Source organism: Patella vulgata, chromosome 2 (genome assembly GCF_932274485.2).
Source record: "Patella vulgata chromosome 2, xgPatVulg1.2, whole genome shotgun sequence".
Classification (NCBI taxonomy): Eukaryota; Metazoa; Mollusca; class Gastropoda; family Patellidae; genus Patella; species Patella vulgata.
Window position 1 is genome coordinate 24,318,349 of NC_065880.2, and position 21,381 is coordinate 24,339,729.

At 32.0% G+C, this 21,381-nt stretch overlaps 1 protein-coding gene across 6 annotated transcripts in view; it reads left to right on the top strand.

Moving 5' to 3' along the window:
• Nucleotides 1-152: 152 nt before the first annotated feature.
• Nucleotides 153-21,381, top strand: part of LOC126810783 (TOM1-like protein 2) — a 35,233-nt gene continuing 14,004 nt past the window's right edge. For 5 of the 6 annotated variants that reach the window (XM_050536051.1, XM_050536052.1, XM_050536055.1 and 2 more), the window contains exons 1-9: nt 153-253; nt 4,843-4,927; nt 5,384-5,468; nt 5,643-5,789; nt 14,601-14,735; nt 18,155-18,214; nt 18,577-18,753; nt 19,908-19,986; nt 20,677-20,843. In XM_050536051.1, the coding sequence (XP_050392008.1) occupies nt 196-253; nt 4,843-4,927; nt 5,384-5,468; nt 5,643-5,789; nt 14,601-14,735; nt 18,155-18,214; nt 18,577-18,753; nt 19,908-19,986; nt 20,677-20,843 (993 nt within the window). In that variant the 5' untranslated portion in view covers nt 153-195. The remainder of the gene's footprint in view (nt 254-4,842; nt 4,928-5,383; nt 5,469-5,642; nt 5,790-14,600; nt 14,736-18,154; nt 18,215-18,576; nt 18,754-19,907; nt 19,987-20,676; nt 20,844-21,381) is intronic. The other variant, XM_050536054.1, reaches the window with a different exon arrangement.

Genomic DNA, 21,381 nt, shown 5'->3' on the forward strand with positions numbered 1-21,381 from the left:
AGAAAATGCTTACGACAATGTTTTTTGTTTTATTTTCATAACAATAATTTAGATGATAAAATAACTAGAAATTGGAAAAGAAATCTTACAAAAGTAAAAAATAATCTTGTCGACACATTTTAAAAAATATTTCTAGAAAGAACGGACCGAACCGGAAGTGGAAAATCCCGAGAAAAATAATCAACTTTTGTCAAGATGGCGGCTCTCTTTGGTCATGGAAATCCGTTTGCCACCCAAGTTGGACAAATGATTGGTGTGTTATTACGTTAATGACATTATGTTTACTCTTAATTAGCCTATACTTTTAAATATATGTAAACATTTGAAATGAAATGGACTGAATGAATAACAGTAGTAGCCTACTGTTAACACTGACTCAACTTTTGCCTGGGTCAAAATTTATGTTGACAACAAAAAATGATATAATAATAGTAATAGGCTTGTTTATTTATAGGTCTTATCTAATTGACACACTTTTTTACTTTTATTTTTCGGTCTCTTGATTGAATATATTCAGAATATTGTTGAAATTTTAACTATGTTGGGGTTGGATTATGCTGTTGACTACTGTCTGTTGAGTCCATATTTATTGCTGAACAGCAAAAGCGTTAAATGGCTCAGTGACAGTCTAAGTCTAAGACATTGAATGTCACATTGTCATTAATAATATGTTATTATGTAACAGGCATTGCCTGAGTAGAGCGAAGCTGATTATTGTTAAATATAAAACCTTCCTTCATAATTAATTTTCTCAAGTGATACAAAAAATATTAAATAATTTAGTTTTTATTGAGATCTAAATTTTATACATTAATTTTGTTTTTTAAAAAAGAACAAAAAATTGTGAGAATTATTTTCATTGACGTAAAAAATATGTGACGTCATTGATTAGACGCGTCATAGAAATAGTTCTATGAGGTGCGTAATCTCGCTTGGGCGAGATTTGGTGGATAGAATTATTTTTGTTAGTTACGTGATCTCGCTTGGGCGAGATTTGGTAAGTTGACATGCGCATTGCCTGTTTTGCCCAGTGTATCCGGTTCCGGCTGAATTTTTTTTTAATCAACAGTCTGTGGGTGACATTTTCAATTACGCTCCTGTGTTACCGGAAAAGAGCTTTGCTCAAGCACCGCGCTTTGCGCGGTGCTTTAGAGCTTCGTCTATATTAATACTAATTTTACTGAATGATACAGATAGTGTCATTATTCTGTCCTCAATTACAATTGTCTAACAAAGTGATAAGAAAAGTGAAAGTGACTTATTTCTTTTAAAAACAGCTTTGCACTTTGTATGTAAACTTGTTGACAGCTAACAACTTCAAAATCCAACGTCAATCATAAAATGGTTGTTTTATCCAAGACACATGCTTTAAAGCCAACAGGCAGTATACATGTAGCTAAGCTTATACATGTATATCCTGTAGTCTTTAATTTTGATCTTTGATATTGTGACGGTTCTGTTCACAATTTAAAGTTGGATGCACTGCCTCATATTTCTTTTGATATAAATGCAGAGCCTCGTCTAAGGATATAGTCGAGCGCGGCAATGTCTGGCCCACGAGCACACCGCAGGTTAGATAACAAACCTTAATCTCTCAACCCTCCGTGTTTCGAGATAACACATGAGCCCATTACCTATAACGTTGCAGCTCCGGGAGCGATTCACACCCGGCATTTTTAAACAAAATTGATAATAGTTTTAATCAAAACAACGATTGATTATTGTTATTTATAATATTTCTACAACACCCAACTACAATTAAGCATATAATCCTACCTGAAACGTGTACAAATCGTCGTTTTTAAAATCTAGGCGTTGAGCCGTTACTAAGACCGCCATCTTTTTAAACGATACGCTGTCATCATGAAGGCGGGGCTAAATATAAGGCTTTTATAACAGCCAATCAAAAGGACAATCGAAAGCACAGTAACTATGAATGAATTTCGATGGCGGTGAAATGTCAGACAAAAACAACGCTTCATTAATTTAAACGCGAATATTTGGAGTTAGGCGACAGTTGTGCCACTACATTGGCCTCTGTAAGTTTAATTAATCATAATATCATAAACTTATCTATTTTAAAGATGTTACATGCATTAATAAAGAAATTGAGTTTGCCACTTGGAACTAAAGTCATCCAACAAACACATCAGTATATCTCAACGTTTTTAGCTACGTTCTCGTAGCTAACCGCAGGTGTGATCCCGTGCGGGGGGGTCCGGGGGCTCCCCGCCCCAGAAAATTTTGAAAATTGACTCCCTTAGACTCTATTTCTGAGCACTTAAAAAATAGTTTCGGAGATTTGATACACTATTAGTTTTGGCATCTCATTAAACCATGGATTGATTAATACCCTGTAAAATCGAGATGAAAACACTGCTGCAGCTGACCCGCAGATAGAAATATACCCATAAAACAATCAGAAAGACGATTTTGTAAACCTACGCATCATGAAATAGTATTACGTATGGTTTCAAGCCAGGGACATGACAGATTATCAGCCTCAGACATGCTTGGCACATGGGAAAAACCTTGTCAGCGATTTTCAAAACGTATGTATGTTGCCACCCAGTCTTCAACTTTTGGGCTCAGTAGGCGACACAGTTTGGCCACCGCCGCATAGTCACCATGTCAAACGAGGCTCTATATAAATGGCAATATCAAGCTGAATAACTATTACTATTATTCCATGTTTTGTTATCTTTAATCTAATATATTATTGGCATTATATGGTTATAGATGCAACAGGTCTTGCAATTAAATTAAATCGTTCATAACTACTTACTGATTAACATCTTTTTAATACTATGATTTAACAGCAGGCATGTTAACGATTACACTGATTGGTCCATCATCTAATGGTTTAAAGTGTGCCACATATAGTGGCGTAACTTTTAACATTTTTTTGATTGTGTTGTCCCATTACCCTAATTATGAGATGTCAAACTATCAAGAAATACAAGAAATGTCCGCATTATATAATTTTTCGTGCACAATTCCACTCTTATATAATTATTCCGTTTAAACTGGTACAGTTACTTACAAATACTTATAATTCTGAATTTTATAAAATAAAGGTTTATTTTCTAAAAAATCTGTCGTTTATAGCAATTAGTTTTACTGACAAAACTATGTACCATTCACATTTGACCAACATAAAGATACTTACTTATTAAGAATTTGATGAAAAACATTAAGGAATTATTTATTTTGTTTAAACAAATTATTTATTTTGTTTAAACAAATTATTTATTTTGTTTAAACAAATTATTTATTTTGTTTAAACAAATTATTTATTTTGTTTAAACAAATTATTTATTTTGTTTAAACAAATTATTTATTTTGTTTAAACAAATTATTTATTTTGTTTAAACAAATTATTTATTTTGTTTAAACAAATTATTTATTTTGTTTAAACAAATTATTTATTTTGTTTAAACAAATTATTTATTTTGTTTAAACAAATTATTTATTTTGTTTAAACAAATTATTTATTTTGTTTAAACAAATTATTTATTTTGTTTAAACAAATTATTTATTTTGTTTAAACAAATTATTTATTTTGTTTAAACAAATTATTTATTTTGTTTTAGGGCCTTGCCATTTCTAACCGGTAACTTTGCAATTAATTTTATATTATTTTTCAAACTCTGTTCCACATAAATTTAGTATGAAATTAATGACACATTTCTTTAAATTGACTATTGAAGCTGACTTACTACATCTACATTAAACTCCCGTGATTATTATTTATTGATTTGATACAGGAGGGAGTAATCTACAGTATGATATCAACACTGATTCTTTTAGTCTACATGTAACTTAGAAGACTCTGTACTTTATTTTCTTATGTTACAGATCTGAAATGATACGAACGATGATGTGTTACATTTAACATGTTAATTTCTTTTCCCACATTAATTTCTTGTTTTACAGTTTTTGATTGTGTTACTTGAACTCTCATCGATGATATTTTTTTTTTCTGTCAATTTTATTTTATAGAATATTCCATATTGACATCATTGATGGATGTGAATTGAAAAAAGTATGGAAACAATTAATTTCACATATAGTTGTGATTGACAATTATTCCGTACTATATTTCTAAAAAGATAATATTTAAACCAATGAAAATATTGCGAATTGGGTCATCTATCTTAAAATAACTAAACCTTTTTGATTTGGATTTTTTAAAAAGAAATGCTTAAAATGACTAAATCTTTTTGATTTGGATTTGGGCTATACTATATACCGGAAAACACCATGTTATACTGAATACCGAAAACACCGGAAACCACCCTAAATACCGGAAACCACCCTAAATACCGGAACCACCCTAAATAGGTAACCCGGAGAAGGGCTATACTATAAACTGGAAAACTAACCCTAACCCTAACCCAGGCACACAGAGGACCAGGCTCCCGGATACCTATTAGAGTGGTAGTCTCCGGGTTACCTATTTAGGGTATTTTCTGGTATTTAGTGTGTTTTCACGTATTTAGTGTTTTTCCGGTGTTTTCCGGTATTCAGTATAAAATGGTGTTTTCCTGTTGTTTTCCAGTGTTTTCCGGAATACAGTATTGCCGTTTGGATTTTAAAAAAAGAAAAATGTAAATTTCATTGTATTTAAATGGTGTAGAGCTTCATTAATTGAAATAACACATGTACACAGAAGTGGTTTAGAACCTTTAAATTATGTCATTAGGCACTGCAGTTTATAAATTAAGTGCTTATGTTTCTTGATTCAGAACTTCTTTTTTTATTGGATATTAAAGATACAGCATGTGGAGTATTGTGGAATATCAATATCATACTTATATATTTTCAAAAATTATATTTTAGAAAAATCAACTGATGGCAGTCAAGCATCAGAGAATTGGGGACTTTTCATGGAAATATGTGACCTCATTAATGAAACTGATGAAGGGTAAGTTATTTATATTTTGATAATATCAGATTATATTTTGTTTTATTTCATTACATACATAATCTTATAAATGAAATATTTTTACAAGTGAGGTGTACTACTATAGTTTATTAAAGGAGAATTTCAGAAACATTTTAATTATTGAAACAGGTCAATTCAGTGTAAATACTAAAAGACTGTTACAAACCTTTTTCGTAGTCCAATAAAGTTATTAAGCCACTCAAACATTTGAACTGTGGTATTCCTTAAATGAATTACTTAACTTATTAAGCAAGTCTAGTGATGACTTTTGAATTTCGAACCGCTGGTATTTAGTATTTTGAGGTGTAGTTGTAGCATTTAATTTGAATACATCAACACATTTATCAACAGTACCCTGTTAAATCTGCAACCTTTGTGATGAATAATATAATTTGATGTGTTGATATATGGTTCTTCATTTTATGTCATTTCTAGTCCTAAGGATGCAATTAAAGCTATTAGAAAACGATTAACACAGAATGTTGGCAAAAACTATACAGCAGTAATGTACACTTTAACGGTAAGCTGTGACCATTTATAGATGTCTGTGACACTCTTGGGATGTTAAATGATGGAGAAAATTTCAATATTCTTTTTTTTAATTTTAAATATCGTTATTACAGAAAAAATAAAATGAAGGTATTGAATTTTTGTGGATTTTTGATAACTGAAAGACTATTTATTTCATTTGTAGTGTTTAGAAACCTGTGTTAAAAATTGTGAAAAACGATTTCATCTTCAAGTGGCACATAAAGATTTTCTCCATGAACTTATTAAAATAATCGGACCGAAAAATGACCCCCCTCAAGTAGTTCAGGAAAAGATTTTAAGTTTGATACAGGTAGGTAATATTTACTGTAAAATTCATATATTTTGGTGTTTACATGGTATACCACAACAATCAGTATTTTCCAATATATATCACACACTATTTGGTAGATTGTTGTGCAGTATGAGCTGAAAGAGCAATGTGCCTGATTCATGGTAATGTAAAAAAAATTCAAAACGGTGCCAAATTCAGATTGCGACTAGTACATAGGAAAATAACAGTAAAATGATGTTTGGATACCAGGTTAGAGAGTCAGTTGATAATATTCAATATTTGATCTCTTAACGGTAGATAAAAAACCAAATAACTGAGAAACTTTGCCTTTATATTTAGTTACTATACAGTAAGGTGTCATTCCTAGAATCATAACTTTAAAAAATTACAATCGATTTTAAGTCGAGTTCAAATGTCTTTTAATTATTCATCACCATTGATCAGAATCCAGTTTTTGATTGCAGTAGGTCTTCTTTTTGAATTGGTTCTGTTTGTAATTCCTTGCATAAAAACAGAATATGATTACAGTGCCCAGGGATAAATTATTGATTAACACATGCATATAGAACTAGAAGCAATGTGTTTATGAAAGTGAGAATAGTTTGTCATTGATCACACAACAACTTTTGGTCTTCGAAGGAATTATCAGTGAGCAGAAATTCGCCCTATATCCGTTAGCACTCGTCACATCAGACAGTTATATAGTGAGATGACTCGTGTTTTCCTTTGGCGTTCGTCACTTCCGATTCAGAAAACCTGTGTTACTCAGCTATCGTAGCAATGATCTCTGTGTTAAAATTATGTTTGGAATGTGTTTAACCAGCTCTATCACATATGTGATAATGACTGGCACCAATATTGTCCTTTAATCAGTATCTTTAAGATCACCAGGTTTTGTAAATGATAAATAATTGAATTTAGCATTCAATATTTGACTACTACTAGAATAAATGTCTAATTAATAATTTACATACATTTGAGGCCAAAAGGTAGTCATGCAATAGGCAGATTTAGCTCTTACTTACAAATACTTATATTCTGAATTTACAAATTCTTATGTTCTGAATTTACAAATACTTATTTTCTGAATTTTATAAAAATAAAGGTTTATTTTTAAAAAAATCTATCTTTTTTAGAGCAATTAGTTTTACTGACAAAATTATGTATCTTTCACATTTGACCAACATAAAGTTACTTATTCAGAATTTGATGAAAAACATGAAAAGATTTATTAAAACAACCTGTTTTTATTTGATCAATCTGTTTTAATGACAAAACTCTTTACCAATAACATTTGGTCAATGTAAAGGTATGTTCAGAATTTTATGATAAATGCAGAGTTAATTGGTTTATTTAGAAATGTATTTTTATTATTATTAATCTGGTATATTGACAAAATTCTACACCTATTAATCATTCATTATTCTGTGAGACTGTTAAATTCCCATTATACACACATTCATTCCAATTGATTTCCCAATTCACACACTGTCTGGTAGTGTTCTGTACTACCATACATGTTTATTGATTATAATATAAGGCACATTCCATTCCTTTATTTCTTTTGTTGTTATAAATTGTCCTATAATTGTCTTGAGCATCTTTATACTGAAAAGGTTGCCACGGTGGCTAAGTGGGTAAGATGCTGGATCACTAGCCTGGAGGTCGCATGTTTGATCCCTGCATTGGCCAAGAAAGTTTCGAGATTTTCCGACGTGGTTTCCCCCTGGTCAGTGGTGCCGGACAGTGGACCTGGCAAGGACAGCTGTCTAGTCATTCGGATGAGATGAAAAACAGAGGTCCCGTGTATGCATTGGCATGCACGTAAAAGATCCCTTGGCAGTTGGAATTCGACATGAGTAGGCTGTAGTACCGCTGCCCAGGCAAAATTATCCTCATAGCACACTGTATGGTGTATGCCCGTCTTCATTAGCTCAGTCGGAGCAGAACAGAAGGACGTTAAACACCATTTCATTTCATTTATACTGAATAATTCTATACTTTCATTGTTTTAATGCTGGCTTGTAAACACAAGTGTGCAGTGGTTTGGAGGTGGGGGTGTGTGTAGAGTTAGTGGTCTTGTTATTGAGTCAAGGAGTGTGGTTGTGATCCTAAGCTTGTACGTATGTGACAAGGAGTGTTGTCGTTTTCCTAATCTCATGGGTTTTCTCTGTGTCCTCCGGTTTCCTCCCATTGCTAAAGAATCCTACACTTGAGCAATTTATTGTAATAAAAATTATACCATATGTTAATCTTGTTTGTGTTGAGTGGAAGTTAAAACTGTGATCCAGAAGTATTAGTCTGGATGCATTGTGAACATTTGAGAATAATAGGTCATTGGGTAGATTATCTGGTCTTTTACATTATCATAAACGAAGTCTAAGGGATGTAACTAATCCTAAAACAAGATGTCGAATCGATGAAATTAATTTAATAATGCCATTTCAGAAAATCCATTTGATTGCATTGCCAGTTCAATATTCAACACTCTTTATATTTTTTTTTTATTGTAAAATTTCTCTCTTCATGGCCCATATCTATATTTTTATGTGGACGTATATTGTCATCGCCCCTGTCTGCCCCTGATGAAAAATCACGTTTTTAGCTTGTGAACACTCTAGAGGTCACAATTTTCATCCGATTTTGATGAAACTTGAAATGCATGTTTATAATCCAAAGATCTTGGTCCCTGATTGTACGAAAAATCATGTTTTTAGCTTACGGTCCCTCTAGAGGTCACAATTATTATCTCATTTAAAAAAAAACAACGTTTGAATATATCACTGTTACACCGGAATGATAGTTGAGTTCGAATTTCGTGAAAATTGGACCCAAACTGCCGGACAAAATGTCCGTCCCTTTTACGCAAATAGTGTAAAAATATGGTATATCAAGGTTGTGGACCCTCTAGAGGTCACAATTTTTATCAGATTTTAATGAAATTTAAAATACATGTTTATAACCCAAAGATCTTGGTTTCTTTTGATATCAGATCGTAACTTCCTGAATTATGGCTCTTGATTGTATGAAAAATCTCTCCAGAGGTAACAATTTTTATCTGATTTAAAAAAAAAACTATGGGTATATCACCGTTACAACGTAATGATGGTTGAGTTCGAATTTCGTGTAATTTGGACCAAAACTGCCGGAAAAAATGTCCGGCACTCGTACGTAAATAATGTAAAAGTATGTAATACCAAGGTTGTGTATCCCCGTTACACCCTAATGACAGTTGAGTCCAAATTTAAAATATATCTTCTTATCCCAAATATCTCAGTCTATTTTGATATTCACACATTTCAGACCATAACTTCCTGGATTATGGACCCTGATTGTACGAAAAATCGCTTCTTTTTTTTTAGCTTGTTCTCTATCCATCTCTTGAAAAATGTGAACTTATCTTGCCTGGCAACCGCTGGTTTTTAATTAATAATTCGTCATCGCGATTCATGTTTATAATAATGCAAGAATTATGGGATTTATTTTTGGAATGTGTGCAACTCTTGCTTAACTTGGCCAAATATAATGGATAATCAACCACATAAAAAAACAAACTTCCGGTTACGCATGGGCAATGGAACTTTTCGTCAAATATTGACAACATTCCCAGACCCTCTGTATGTCGAGACTTAGAGGTTCTGAGTGACTGAGACTAAAACTGTGATAGATTATTATGGAGATTGTCGATATTGCATTCATTTGAACAGTTGATTTCATAGGCATATTATTATTATTATCCCCCACTGAACTAAAGTAATGGATTGATGTTTTGTTTATGGAGCATGTATCATTATCCATTTGAGATATCAATGAAACCTTGTAGGTCTACTAGTAATTGTGTCATTGGCTTATTAGAAATAATTTCATAATTAGTTTCCATGGAGATTAATTTGACTGAGTTTTTGGTGTGGGATGTTGATGAAAATAAAATCTTGTAAAAAAGATATTATAGTTATCAGCTTTCCAAAAGGATTACAGAGGTTAAAATGATTTTAAAAAAAATTAACCTTTTGGTTTTTCTTCTTGTACCTGTGAGTTCTGTTGAAGGAGCAGGTTTTTGAATTCATTCTAAATATAGTGTTCAGTTCTGTTAATTTCTACATTCATTTGGTAGTTTTACAAATTGTGGATGTCCTTCAGCCTAATAATAGTGGACATGTTACATCACACCTTATCCCCAATATCTTGATACTGGTTCTGTAATGACTTGTTTTAATGACTATTCTATTTCTATGCATAAATGAAATGGTGTTTAGTTTTTCTGCACCAACTGGGTTAATGAAGATTGGTCTATTTTTATGCAGTATGTATACATGTACATGTAGTATGAATTATATATGATAATGGGTAAAGATATATACAAGATAGTTGTCATAGTGAAACTTCATCACTCTGTGATAGATTAATTAGTAATTATTCATCTACGAAGAAAGAATAAAGTATGAGAGTTATTTATTGATGATTTGTTCAATCAATACATTTCAGCTCAGAGAGCATTGCCGAGTAATCAGAATACTTTTAAATTAGTCGATACAGCAATGTTTCTTGTTCGTTGGTTTAATTATAGCAATAATATATGATAAGTATGCTGTTAGTAGGTGATGAATCATTAAGCATGCCACATAGATGTGATCTCTTTACCATATCAATCAAGCGGTTATGAGCTATTTTGTCTGAAAGTTTCAATGAGATATCTATCATGAAGGTCGCTCAATATTTTTCGTAAGGGGTGGATGGCCGAATGGTTAGCGTATGCGGCTGTATCATAAGGTCTTTCATTGAGTCAACTGGTGTGGTTTCATTTCCCTGGTTGTACTGACAAGGAATAAGGTCGCCTGTCAAACCTCGTAAGTTTCCCCCCTTGTCCTCCGGTTTCCTCCCACAGCCAAAGACCCCTACTCGCAAGCGAAGTATTGAAATAAAAATGAACCATATGTTAGTCCCAAAAGTACCTAGTTTAGGTCGAGTGGATGTTAAACTCTCTCTCTCTCTCTCTCTCTCTCTCTCTCTCAACATGTTTGACCCAATATACCTGAGTTGGAGCTGACTTGCCATAAAAACCACATTTCATTTCAGTTTTCTCTCTCGTAAGGGGCACTATCACTTACCAGGGAGACAATGAGATTTTTAAGGAATTAGAAAAGTTACAGGTTATTTCCAAAATTGTGGCCTGTACTTTAGTTTAATACTGCCTACTCAACCAGAAGTCAATTTATCGAGATTGTTTTTGTTATTTGGTTGTGGAACACTGTGATAGTGGGATGCGGGTTGGGGGATTAGTTGGAAAGCAAGCTTGAAAAATGGTAACAGTTAAAAAGAGTTTGAAAACCACAACAAGGTTAATGTCTGCAAAATCACACTACATCATCATCGTCATCATACCATGGTTGTCAACTTTCAAGGCTATACAGTCATAAAAACATTGGTCATACACGGCTTCCTAAATAAAGATGTACTGTCATACATGTACCATCTACAAGAAAGTAAAACACAAATAGAGAAGGTTTTGAATGCAACTACATCATTTAAAGTGGCGATAAGTCTATGCATGCTAGATTAATTTGTCATGAATCAGCATTTAGTCATACTAATTATATTAATTTAGAAATTCCAACACTTTAAGCTTTGATACTTGCAATATTTTCGATTAATACCCTCAATAACGTTGTTCAAACATTAATTTAGAAATCTGGAGTTTTGTAGGATTTGAACAATAAGTTTATAGACTTGGATAATATAATATGTTTTAACTCCATGCAATGACAGGACATGTTTTGACAGTTATAAATTAATAACAACAAGATTGATACTTGAAAGGTGGTGGACAATACACTTGGTTTAAATTCATGTAATGCACTTCAATGTCGTAGTTGAAACTTTATTTACACATTACTTTCTCTATAGAATACAAATTTAATGGAGGATTTGTTTGTGGACAGTTTTAAGAGTATATCCATTCTCTAGTAAGACTGTATCATACACAGTGTTATCATTTGGCTAGCTAGTTATTTCAGTATTTGTGTACTATATTATCATGTGGCTATGAGTCATGTAAAACATATTGACAATATCCTCTATTTATACTCACATTCTGTTTTTATATATTATCTAAAAAATAACTAAATACATCTCTCAAATATTTTATATTATACTGTATCACATTCTTTATGAAGTTGCTGATTATCCCTCAAATATTTTATATTATACTGTACCAAATTCTTGATGAAGTTGCTGATCCCCATCATGCATTTTTCAGACATGTAATTTTTCACAGCCTAATCCACACTGAAATGTACTAAAATTGATTATTTAACATTTAAATAATTAAGAAAACAAAACCCAAATACTAATTCTAAATAGGAATGTTGGCAGCTATTTCAATGTGATTAAAACACAGATCCTATTTCGTTTCGTTTTTGATAGTTCTGATCGCTAAATGCCACTTAAAGATTATGTTCAAAATTTCGTTTTACTTGTCTTTACTACACTAGGATCTGGAAGGAAGAGTTGTTATATTACCGGTGTTCTGGTTAAAGTGTGGGATTAGCCAATGAAACGGTCTGTTGCAGCAAGTTTTTGGCGTGCTATACATGGAACTTTGGGTAAACCACTAGAAACGTTAACGCTGATTGATTAATCTATAGGTTCAAAAGCCGCTCGTATAAACCCTGACGTGACCTTCAATACATTCGGTCAGATCTTCATGTAGTGTCGGCCATCGGAGGTATAAAAGGATGAAACAAAATATAGATCTGTATTTATTCAGATTGTAGCTATTTGAAACAGTAGTAAGATGAGAGACAACCTGTCTGCATATGACAGGGTATGGTAACCAGACATCAAAGACAATCAAATATAATGTGTGACTGTTTCTGCATATATCTGAAATCTGTGTCAGACACCATATCTTTATATATTATAGGCTATTATATAAAATTATTATTATACATGTGTCAATAAAAGTAAATTTGTAAACATGTAACATGATATAATTTGATATTAAAGAGGCATTACTACTCTCAAAATAAAATAAATTTAGGTCATTTTAAATTATGATATTTGAAATACATTTAGACTATCAAAAATCCTACTATCGTGTTTGATAGTCTTTTTTCAAGTGTTGATTCAACTTTTCAAAAACAAATTAATGTTTTGTATGACTCATGATTTGAATGTTAAAATATGTATGGTTTTGGCGGATTTGATATTTTGCTTACAATTTAAATTGAACATGCCCATTGTAAATGTACAATCAAACCACTTCAAAATGAAAATAATTATTTTATCAACCACAAACACATCAAAAGAGCTAATGTCCATTTAAGTTTATTTTGAGAAAAAATTAATGAAATGGAAAGTTTGATATTAATATTAGCAAAATGTAAACAAGGTGTTTATACTACCTATTTTACATGAGCATTGACCCAGTTAGTATGACATGACCATTGTAGTTATTTAGTGAAATCAGTCATTGGAATGGAGGTAACTGGTGAATTTAAAAACAGTGTTGATCATTCTTAAAAAATGTGTTCTGATCAAAACGGATATATGCATAACTGTACACTTAATGTTTTAATTGCCTCTAGCTAATAAAACAACAAGTTAAACCTTACACTAATTTCAAGTATGAAGTACATTTAACACAAATAAAACAATCATATGTTGCATTATTATTTATTATATCAATTCAAATTTTGACATTTTTTTTCGACAAAAGAATACATTAAGTATATTTAGCCTATCCCATTCGCATTAATGAGATTTCAAGAGACATTTCTGTTATGTAGCAAAATAAAGTTTTGAGTGGTTTCAACAGAAAATGAATATTAACACACCTCTAGTTAAAGATACATTAGTTAAGAGTTTAATAAAGAGTTGGCCATTCTTGCTATAATAATTTAAAAAATAGATGATAAAAAAAAGAAAATATTTGAAATTTCAGTCAAATTACTTTATTCTGAACGGAGTTGTCACTGTTGGAAGTTTGGACTAGAAATAGGCATCAACTGTGTTCGCACCGTCTACGAGAATTGCCGATCATTTGATTGACAGACGATAACTCCACCCACATATTCTCGATTATCAAGTACCATTCTCACCTCAATGGCTATGGTTACATCGCTTGGTAGGCTTTCATCACCTGTTTCCGCTATTGACGTCAGTGACTAAATCCAAGATGTATCCAAGCCAACCAAGGGTCTACAGATTTGATTTTGAGCTTGTCATGTAAATAAAGGTCTAATTAATAATTTCTATAACATGTGAAGCTTAAATAAATACTTGCAATAGGCAAATTTAGCTCTTGCATAATGTATGTTTAATACATTAATGTATACCTTCATCGGTGTCCGTCTGTCCTGTTTTCTGAGTTTTTCCCCTTTGTCATGATTTTCACTGAGAACTTCCATATTTATGTCCCCTTGTTATGAAGTCGATGTCCATCAACCTGTATTCATATTTCTTGTTATCTTAGTACACCAGAGGCTACAATGAATAATCTCTTTTTGAAATTGATTTGGCTTGTCTACCTCTTGAAATAAAGAAGATTTTTAACATTTTGCTGACTAGCAAACTATGCTGTTGCTTTTTTAGCAGAAAATTTACATAAAAAAGCTTTCATTCTAAATTAGTAATAAATTGCACTGGACACCATTTTATCAAAAGTCATTTGGAACAGTTCTCTCTTCATTCTTTGCTTACATTTCAAAACAAATGTTTATCTAGGGATTTTGATGTTAAAGGAGGAATAAACAGTGTATAATTCCACAAAGAGTTGTGGTGTTTTCACAAGCCATATTTGTCAAATGTTTGTTTTAACTTTATTTTCAGACCTGGGCAGATGCATTTCGAGGTCAGCCAGATTTGAAGGAAGTTGATAAAGTTTATCAAGAATTAAAGTCAAAGGGTATAGAATTCCCAATGACAGATTTGGATCATATGGCACCGATACACACACCAGCAAGAGTAAGATCAATATTTTATATCCCTTTTGATGGACCCACCTTGTTACCTGGTATTAAATGCTGTCACACCTGTCTATCGCTTTTTTCGTTGACCGTCCCGAATTGCTTGAGGTTGATGTCTGACTATGAATTTCCATGATATTGGATGATAACTTCAAGGGTTATTGCCTTGTTGATTTACTACCAATATTTCAATTTTTGAAATTGTTATGAAGTATTAGAGGACAAAGTTACAGACTTTGCTTAGCTTTATGTTTAAAAGAGTTTCCCCATTGTCTGTAATAACACCCTTGTGAAATTTGACAATTCAGGGTAATGTTGTTTTACAAAAACAATAAATTTCTGACAGATTCTAAATTAAAACCTTAATGACAATACTGCTGGTGAGTATTTTTAAAAAGTTTAATAGACTTTTTTTTTTATATAAAATCATCTACACAGTAGGCAAACAAAACAGTTTTGCTTTAATACAAGCTAAGCTTATTCATCCTTACTTCTAGTTCTTCGGTATTGTAGCTGCTTTTACTTTGAATGCCCACATTGCACTGAGTTTGAATTAAAATGGAATTCAGATTAAATAATTGCCAAATTAGCATTGCAAGTCTAATGTCTATAATCTATCAAAGTACATTTACATCAATTTGAATAAATAAGAAAGTCATTTGAATTGAATTTATTTGGATCTCTTCCAGATATTGTCATTTATGGAAATGTGAGCGTAATTAGAGGGACTAGACAATACTTTTTTTGGCATTTTAAACTCAATGTGCGTTAAAGCTCTTAATAAGAATATCACTGAATTATCATTGAGCTTAATATTAAAAATAAGAATATCATTGAAATATCATTGAAATATCAATGAACTTATTATTAATAATAAGAATATCTCTAAAGTACCATTGGGCTTAATTTTAATAATAAGAATATCACCAAAGTACCATTGAGCTTAATTTTAATAATAAGACTTCTCATTGAAGTATCATTGAGCTTAATAAGAATACCATACATGTAGATAAAATATTGTGACTTATTGTCTACAGATACATATACCTGTTAGCATTTGTCTATTTGGCAGAGATTTACTCCGAGATTCAGAAAAAATAACTCTGATTATTTTCTCACACACAAATTCTATAAGACTTTTGAATATGTATTTTATTCTTCTGGTTAAAAAAATGCTACAAAAGAATTCTAAATTGGAATGTTGATCATTAAATTTATCATGACAAAAACCGACAACAATTTCATTGTACATAACCGACACAGAAAGGCCTATAGATCTGCGAATTCAATACTGGAAGAAATTACAAACTACCATTAATATTTTAATATTCACCGAGAAATGTGATATGTAGGTAAAAACAATCTTGATTAATTTTAAAAGTCTAATTGAATATCTTAATTAATAGTGGTTTTGCATGATACAACGATCAAATGAAAGGAATTAACCACAAGTAAATGACAGAAAACAAAATTTAGCAAATTTTTGTTGTTATATAACACTATTTGAAATCAATAAGTGTGAATTATTTATTTCTATCCATTATTTTTTACAGCTAGTTGAACAGTTACCTTCCGATTACTGGTACTAGAGTTATAAATGTTAGCACTAGGATTAACAAACAGAAGCCAATCAAATTTTAATTATTTTTAATAATTACTTCAAAGGTTTTTACTCTAGGCCAGTGGTTGATGTCTTGTAAATGCTCCCATTACCTATCAAAGAATAAATATGTGATAACCTTTGTGGACTGCTCAGATGACTTAGCTGCTGTATGCATATAATTTGTAGGCTGGCAACCTATCTTTGAATACCGGTACTGCTATTCAATATTGGTATTGATCAGCCAAAATTTGAATTTTAGAATAATTTGCTATTCGATGATGTTTTTGTTTGTTTTTAAATTGAACCATGGCATATTATTATTCAAATCTATTTCAAGAAGCTAGTTTCATGTTATAACTTCTGTTCCATGTTACAGCTACGTTTAATCAATATTTGACATTGATTGCCGTCTAACATCCCTAGTACAGTCTAAATTCTTCACATAACTTCCTCATATAATTTACCTTTACACATCTATATTTAATGTCTGTTAAATTTTAATCATCACAGAGCATTGCCAGCTTGATTTTATTGGGCACCTTATCTTGAGACACAAGTGTTGTTAATGTTGGCTTATATATTGGTGAGGGTTTGATTAATTTGAATAACATTTAGAAGCTGTACAAATGATACTGAAAGAAATACCTGTTATGGCTTCTCAATGACATCATTCCTTAGACAAAACAATCTAACAACTAGCTAAACATTTTCTCTATGAACCAGGAAGTGGGGCCCCAAGCACTATCTTTGTTATTGTTCTTCATGGGGAGTATCACTCATCACAGAAAAAAAGACCCAGGCTTCGCAAATTTAAGTACGATCAACATGAAACTCAGCATGCTTGTTCCTTAGATAATTTCTCATTGATTGATGGACTTTGATTTTTGATATAACATCACGATTCCAAGATAGCTGCAATGACGACATGCTCGGTTCCTGGTCCATTTTTAACTTGTACTTGTTTGATTTATTTTTTGGTGGCTCTTTCTGCTCTAGTTTATTTTTTTATACGCCCACATTTTCATGTGGATGTATTATGCCGTCGCCCCTGTTTGTCTGTCCGTCCACAATTTGTTTGTGGACACTCTACAGGTCACAATTTTTATCTGATTTCGACATCTATCTCCCAAAGATCTTGGTTCCTTTCGATATAGACATATATCGGACAATAACTTCATGGATTATGGCCCCTGATTGTACGAAAAATCGCGTTTTTAGCTTGTGGACGGACACTCGAGAGGTCACAATTTTCATCTGATTTTGATGAAACTTGAAATGCATGTTTATAGCCCAAAGATCTTGGTTCCTTTCGATATTTGCGCATATCGGATCTCAACTTCCTGAATTACGAAAAATTGTACGAAAAATCACGTTTTTAACTTGTCGTCCCTCTAGAGGTTACAATTATTATCTGATTTAAAAAAATGTTTGAATATATGACCGCTGCACAGTAATGATGCTTCAGTTCGAATTTCGTGAAAATCGGACTAAAACTGCGGGACAAAATGGCCGCCCCTCGTACGCAAATAGTGTAAATATAGGGTACATGTATATCAAGGTTGTAGACCCTCTGGAAGTCACAGTGTTGATCCGATTTTGATGAAACTTGAAATATATCTTTATAACCCAAAGATCTTGGTCCCTGTCGATGGTAACTTCCTGAATTATGACCCTTGATTTTTACGAAAAATCGCTTTTTGTTTAGCTTGTTCTCTATCTATCTCTTGCAAAAAGTGGGCGTATCCTGCCTGGCAGCCGCTCTTTAGTTTAGATTTTAGAAGACATTTTGAAATGTTTTCGCTGTTATATTGTAGAGTGTTCCAGATTCTGAACTTCCTATCAGTAGAACTAGAGGCTCTTCGAACAGGGCTCCAGTGAGTTATTAATACCCTTTTCTTATTAAATTTTTTTTTGTGCTCTAGTTGTTGGTAATAGGCTATCTTTCTGTTTACTCTATTGCCTTTAGTAATCATGTCTAACCCTTTTTATTTTTTAAATAGAATAAGAAAGTTGGCTTATAAGGGCATTTTTTTCACTGTCTTTTGTTTTTAATTCGTGGTGTAGCTAGAAATTACCAAATATTTAACACATTTTATTGTTCCAATTGGAATATTTTGTTATTATACCAATTTAATAAGACTGAAAACTGGGGCATCTTGGTGCCAAATTGACAAGTTGTCAATTTGAAAGGATTATTTTTCAGTTAATTTATTTACCATAGTATATTTTTTTATAGGCTCCACAAGGCACCATGCCAGCACCAGTTACACAATCTGGACCTCCTAGCCAAGATCAGTCAACTAAATTACAAAGAGAAATGGAAGTAGTGAAAGGCAATGTGAGGGTAATGTCTGAAATGTTAACAGAATTAACACCAACATCAGTCGATCCATCAGATCTAGAATTACTTCAGGTAATTTAGTCTAGTGTCTCATTTGAGCTACGAATTATGAATATCAGTAAATAAAAAAAAAAATATAAAAAATGACGATTGTGTCTGTGTATAAGAAACTAGTGATTGTTATCCGATATAATTTTTCTAGTTTTTTTTATGTTTCCAATTGCCAAATGTGCCACCAAAAGTAAATTTTTCTTTTATACAGTAATTAGAATGACAGTAATAAAGTTAGAATAAAGAGAATGTTTGTCCTAGTGTGATGTGTTATCTTAATATAGAGTTTGTTTGTACATTGATTCTGACATTAACAACCTTTCAAATATTGACACTGTCTTGGTATAAGAACACTTTAAAGATAGGTGCAAGTCAACAATATTATTTGAATAATAAGATAAATAACAAATCTAGCACATTATCGCTAATTGTTCACAATACCTTGATCATAATGAGACTAGCCTACAGTAAATTTAATTTCAATGCCTACCTTTCTACAAATTCCAACTACCAAGGGTTCCTTTACATGTATGGCAATGTATATACACGACTGGACCCAGGTTCTTCATCTCATCTAAATGGTTATACCATTCTGAAAGGCAGGCAAGGCTACCCACTGAAAAGTGATAACTGTGCTTCAGAAATCATGAATGTTTTCTCAGAAGGTGCCAAAATTCGAAACAATAACACTCTAGGCGAGAAGCCAGTGCTCTGTCTCTCGACCACCATATACCTATAAAAATTTCATTACATGTTAGAAATACCATACATTAGAATTGAGGTACAAAATAAATTTAAGCCGCTTCTGAAGAAGATAATTATAATCAGAAACAGGTTTGCAGTGGATCTTGTTTCTCATTTTAAAAAGACTGGAAGACATAACATTGCAGAAGCTTCTATAATGGGAAAAGGCATACATAATAGTCATTGCTAAACAAACTTTTGATAAGGTTGTCCTACGCTCATAATTCCACCCAACTAGCTACACAACTAGCTATTGACTGTTAACAATAATGCCCATGCAAACATCATTCTAATGCACAATTACAAAGGGCAAGAGTTCTAATCAGAGCTTTTACCTCCTTCATTTGTATTCTCAGCTATTAATTACTTGCACATATATAAATAATAGTCATTGCATTGTCAGATTGGTTTAATTATGAAATTTTTTACAGGAATTGAACAGAACATGTAGAAATATGCAGCAGAGATTAGTGGAATTAATTACAAACATTGGAAACGAAGAAGTTACAAGTAGGTCTTGTCATTTAATGATTAGATGTATGTGAATATTACATGGTGTAAGAAAAATATACCATATATATGTCCTTGTCCCTAACCACACACTTCAAAACCATATTGATATGTATTAGGCATATCAAGGGAAAACATGTCTGGATAATCAGCGTCTATAGATTAATGTAGGCTATTCATCAATTAATTTACATATGATAAAAAAAGGTAAATACTGGCATACTATTGACTTGAATGTCAAGTATTGCAGAAGACACTCGCGAAAAAAAAAAAAATACCTACAAGTCCTTAACCAATTTTCGTAAAATATTTTCCTATCACCTTTGATCGTTTTTCGCAAAAGCTTTTATTCCTGACTTTTGATAACATACATTCTTTACAAAATCCTGCCAGAATATTTAGTATTGGGATAAAGATGGTCACTATTAATTTGAGCATTTTCGCTAATATTATTGACTCGGACGTATGGATTCTACAGAGTTCAGATCTTTATCTTAACTTATTCAAATTTATGAGGAATAGTTATTACCCGAGTGGAGATAACCTCTTTCAATTTTGAGTATTATCATAAAAGTATTTCCAGAGTTATTGCCGCCATCTTATGTGATTGTTGATAAACAAACTTTACCATACCCTCTTTACCATTTAGTTTTTAATTGAATTTGATCAAACTATGTTTTAATATTCTAGATGAATTATTAAGAGTAAATGATGATTTAAATAATGTGTTCTTACGATATGAAAGATTTGAACGGTATAGAACGGGTAATGCTGTACCTGATGGAAGTACACCGGAAGATTCAACTTACTCATCACCACCTGCTCAAGAGAATTATCTCCCTCCGTCTTACGATCAGGTAATAAACAGCATATTAGCTAGTTTTATATACAGGAGCTATTTTAATTAGGTCAGAATTAAACATTGAATTGGGTTGATCTGCTGTGTTATTCCATTAGCTCTAAATATGATTTAAAAAAATATCTCAAATAATTACAAATTTCATAGCAATCTCCACATTTACTTAGATGTGTTATTCGATTAGCCCTATATACAATTAAGTTTTTGTTTCGGAAAATGAAGCAAAAGTTTCAGTTTTTTGGCTTATTGTGACTCCATTGAAACATGATTATCTCCAGCACAGACTTTATGTATGGATGTAAAATTTTCAGCAAAGACAATGTCATTCCAGAAAAAAACCAATACAGTGAAATCGACTTTTTATTTTTGACCCAACTCAAAGAGTCTAGTCCTTTTACAGCTAATCTACAACTAATTTATACTCTTGTAAACATTGTATTTTTTTCTGTCACATGCAAACATTTTAGCAATTTTTATTAATAAGATTTTAAAGCCTGAACATTTTAAATTTTTATGTCTAAAAACATACTCCTATA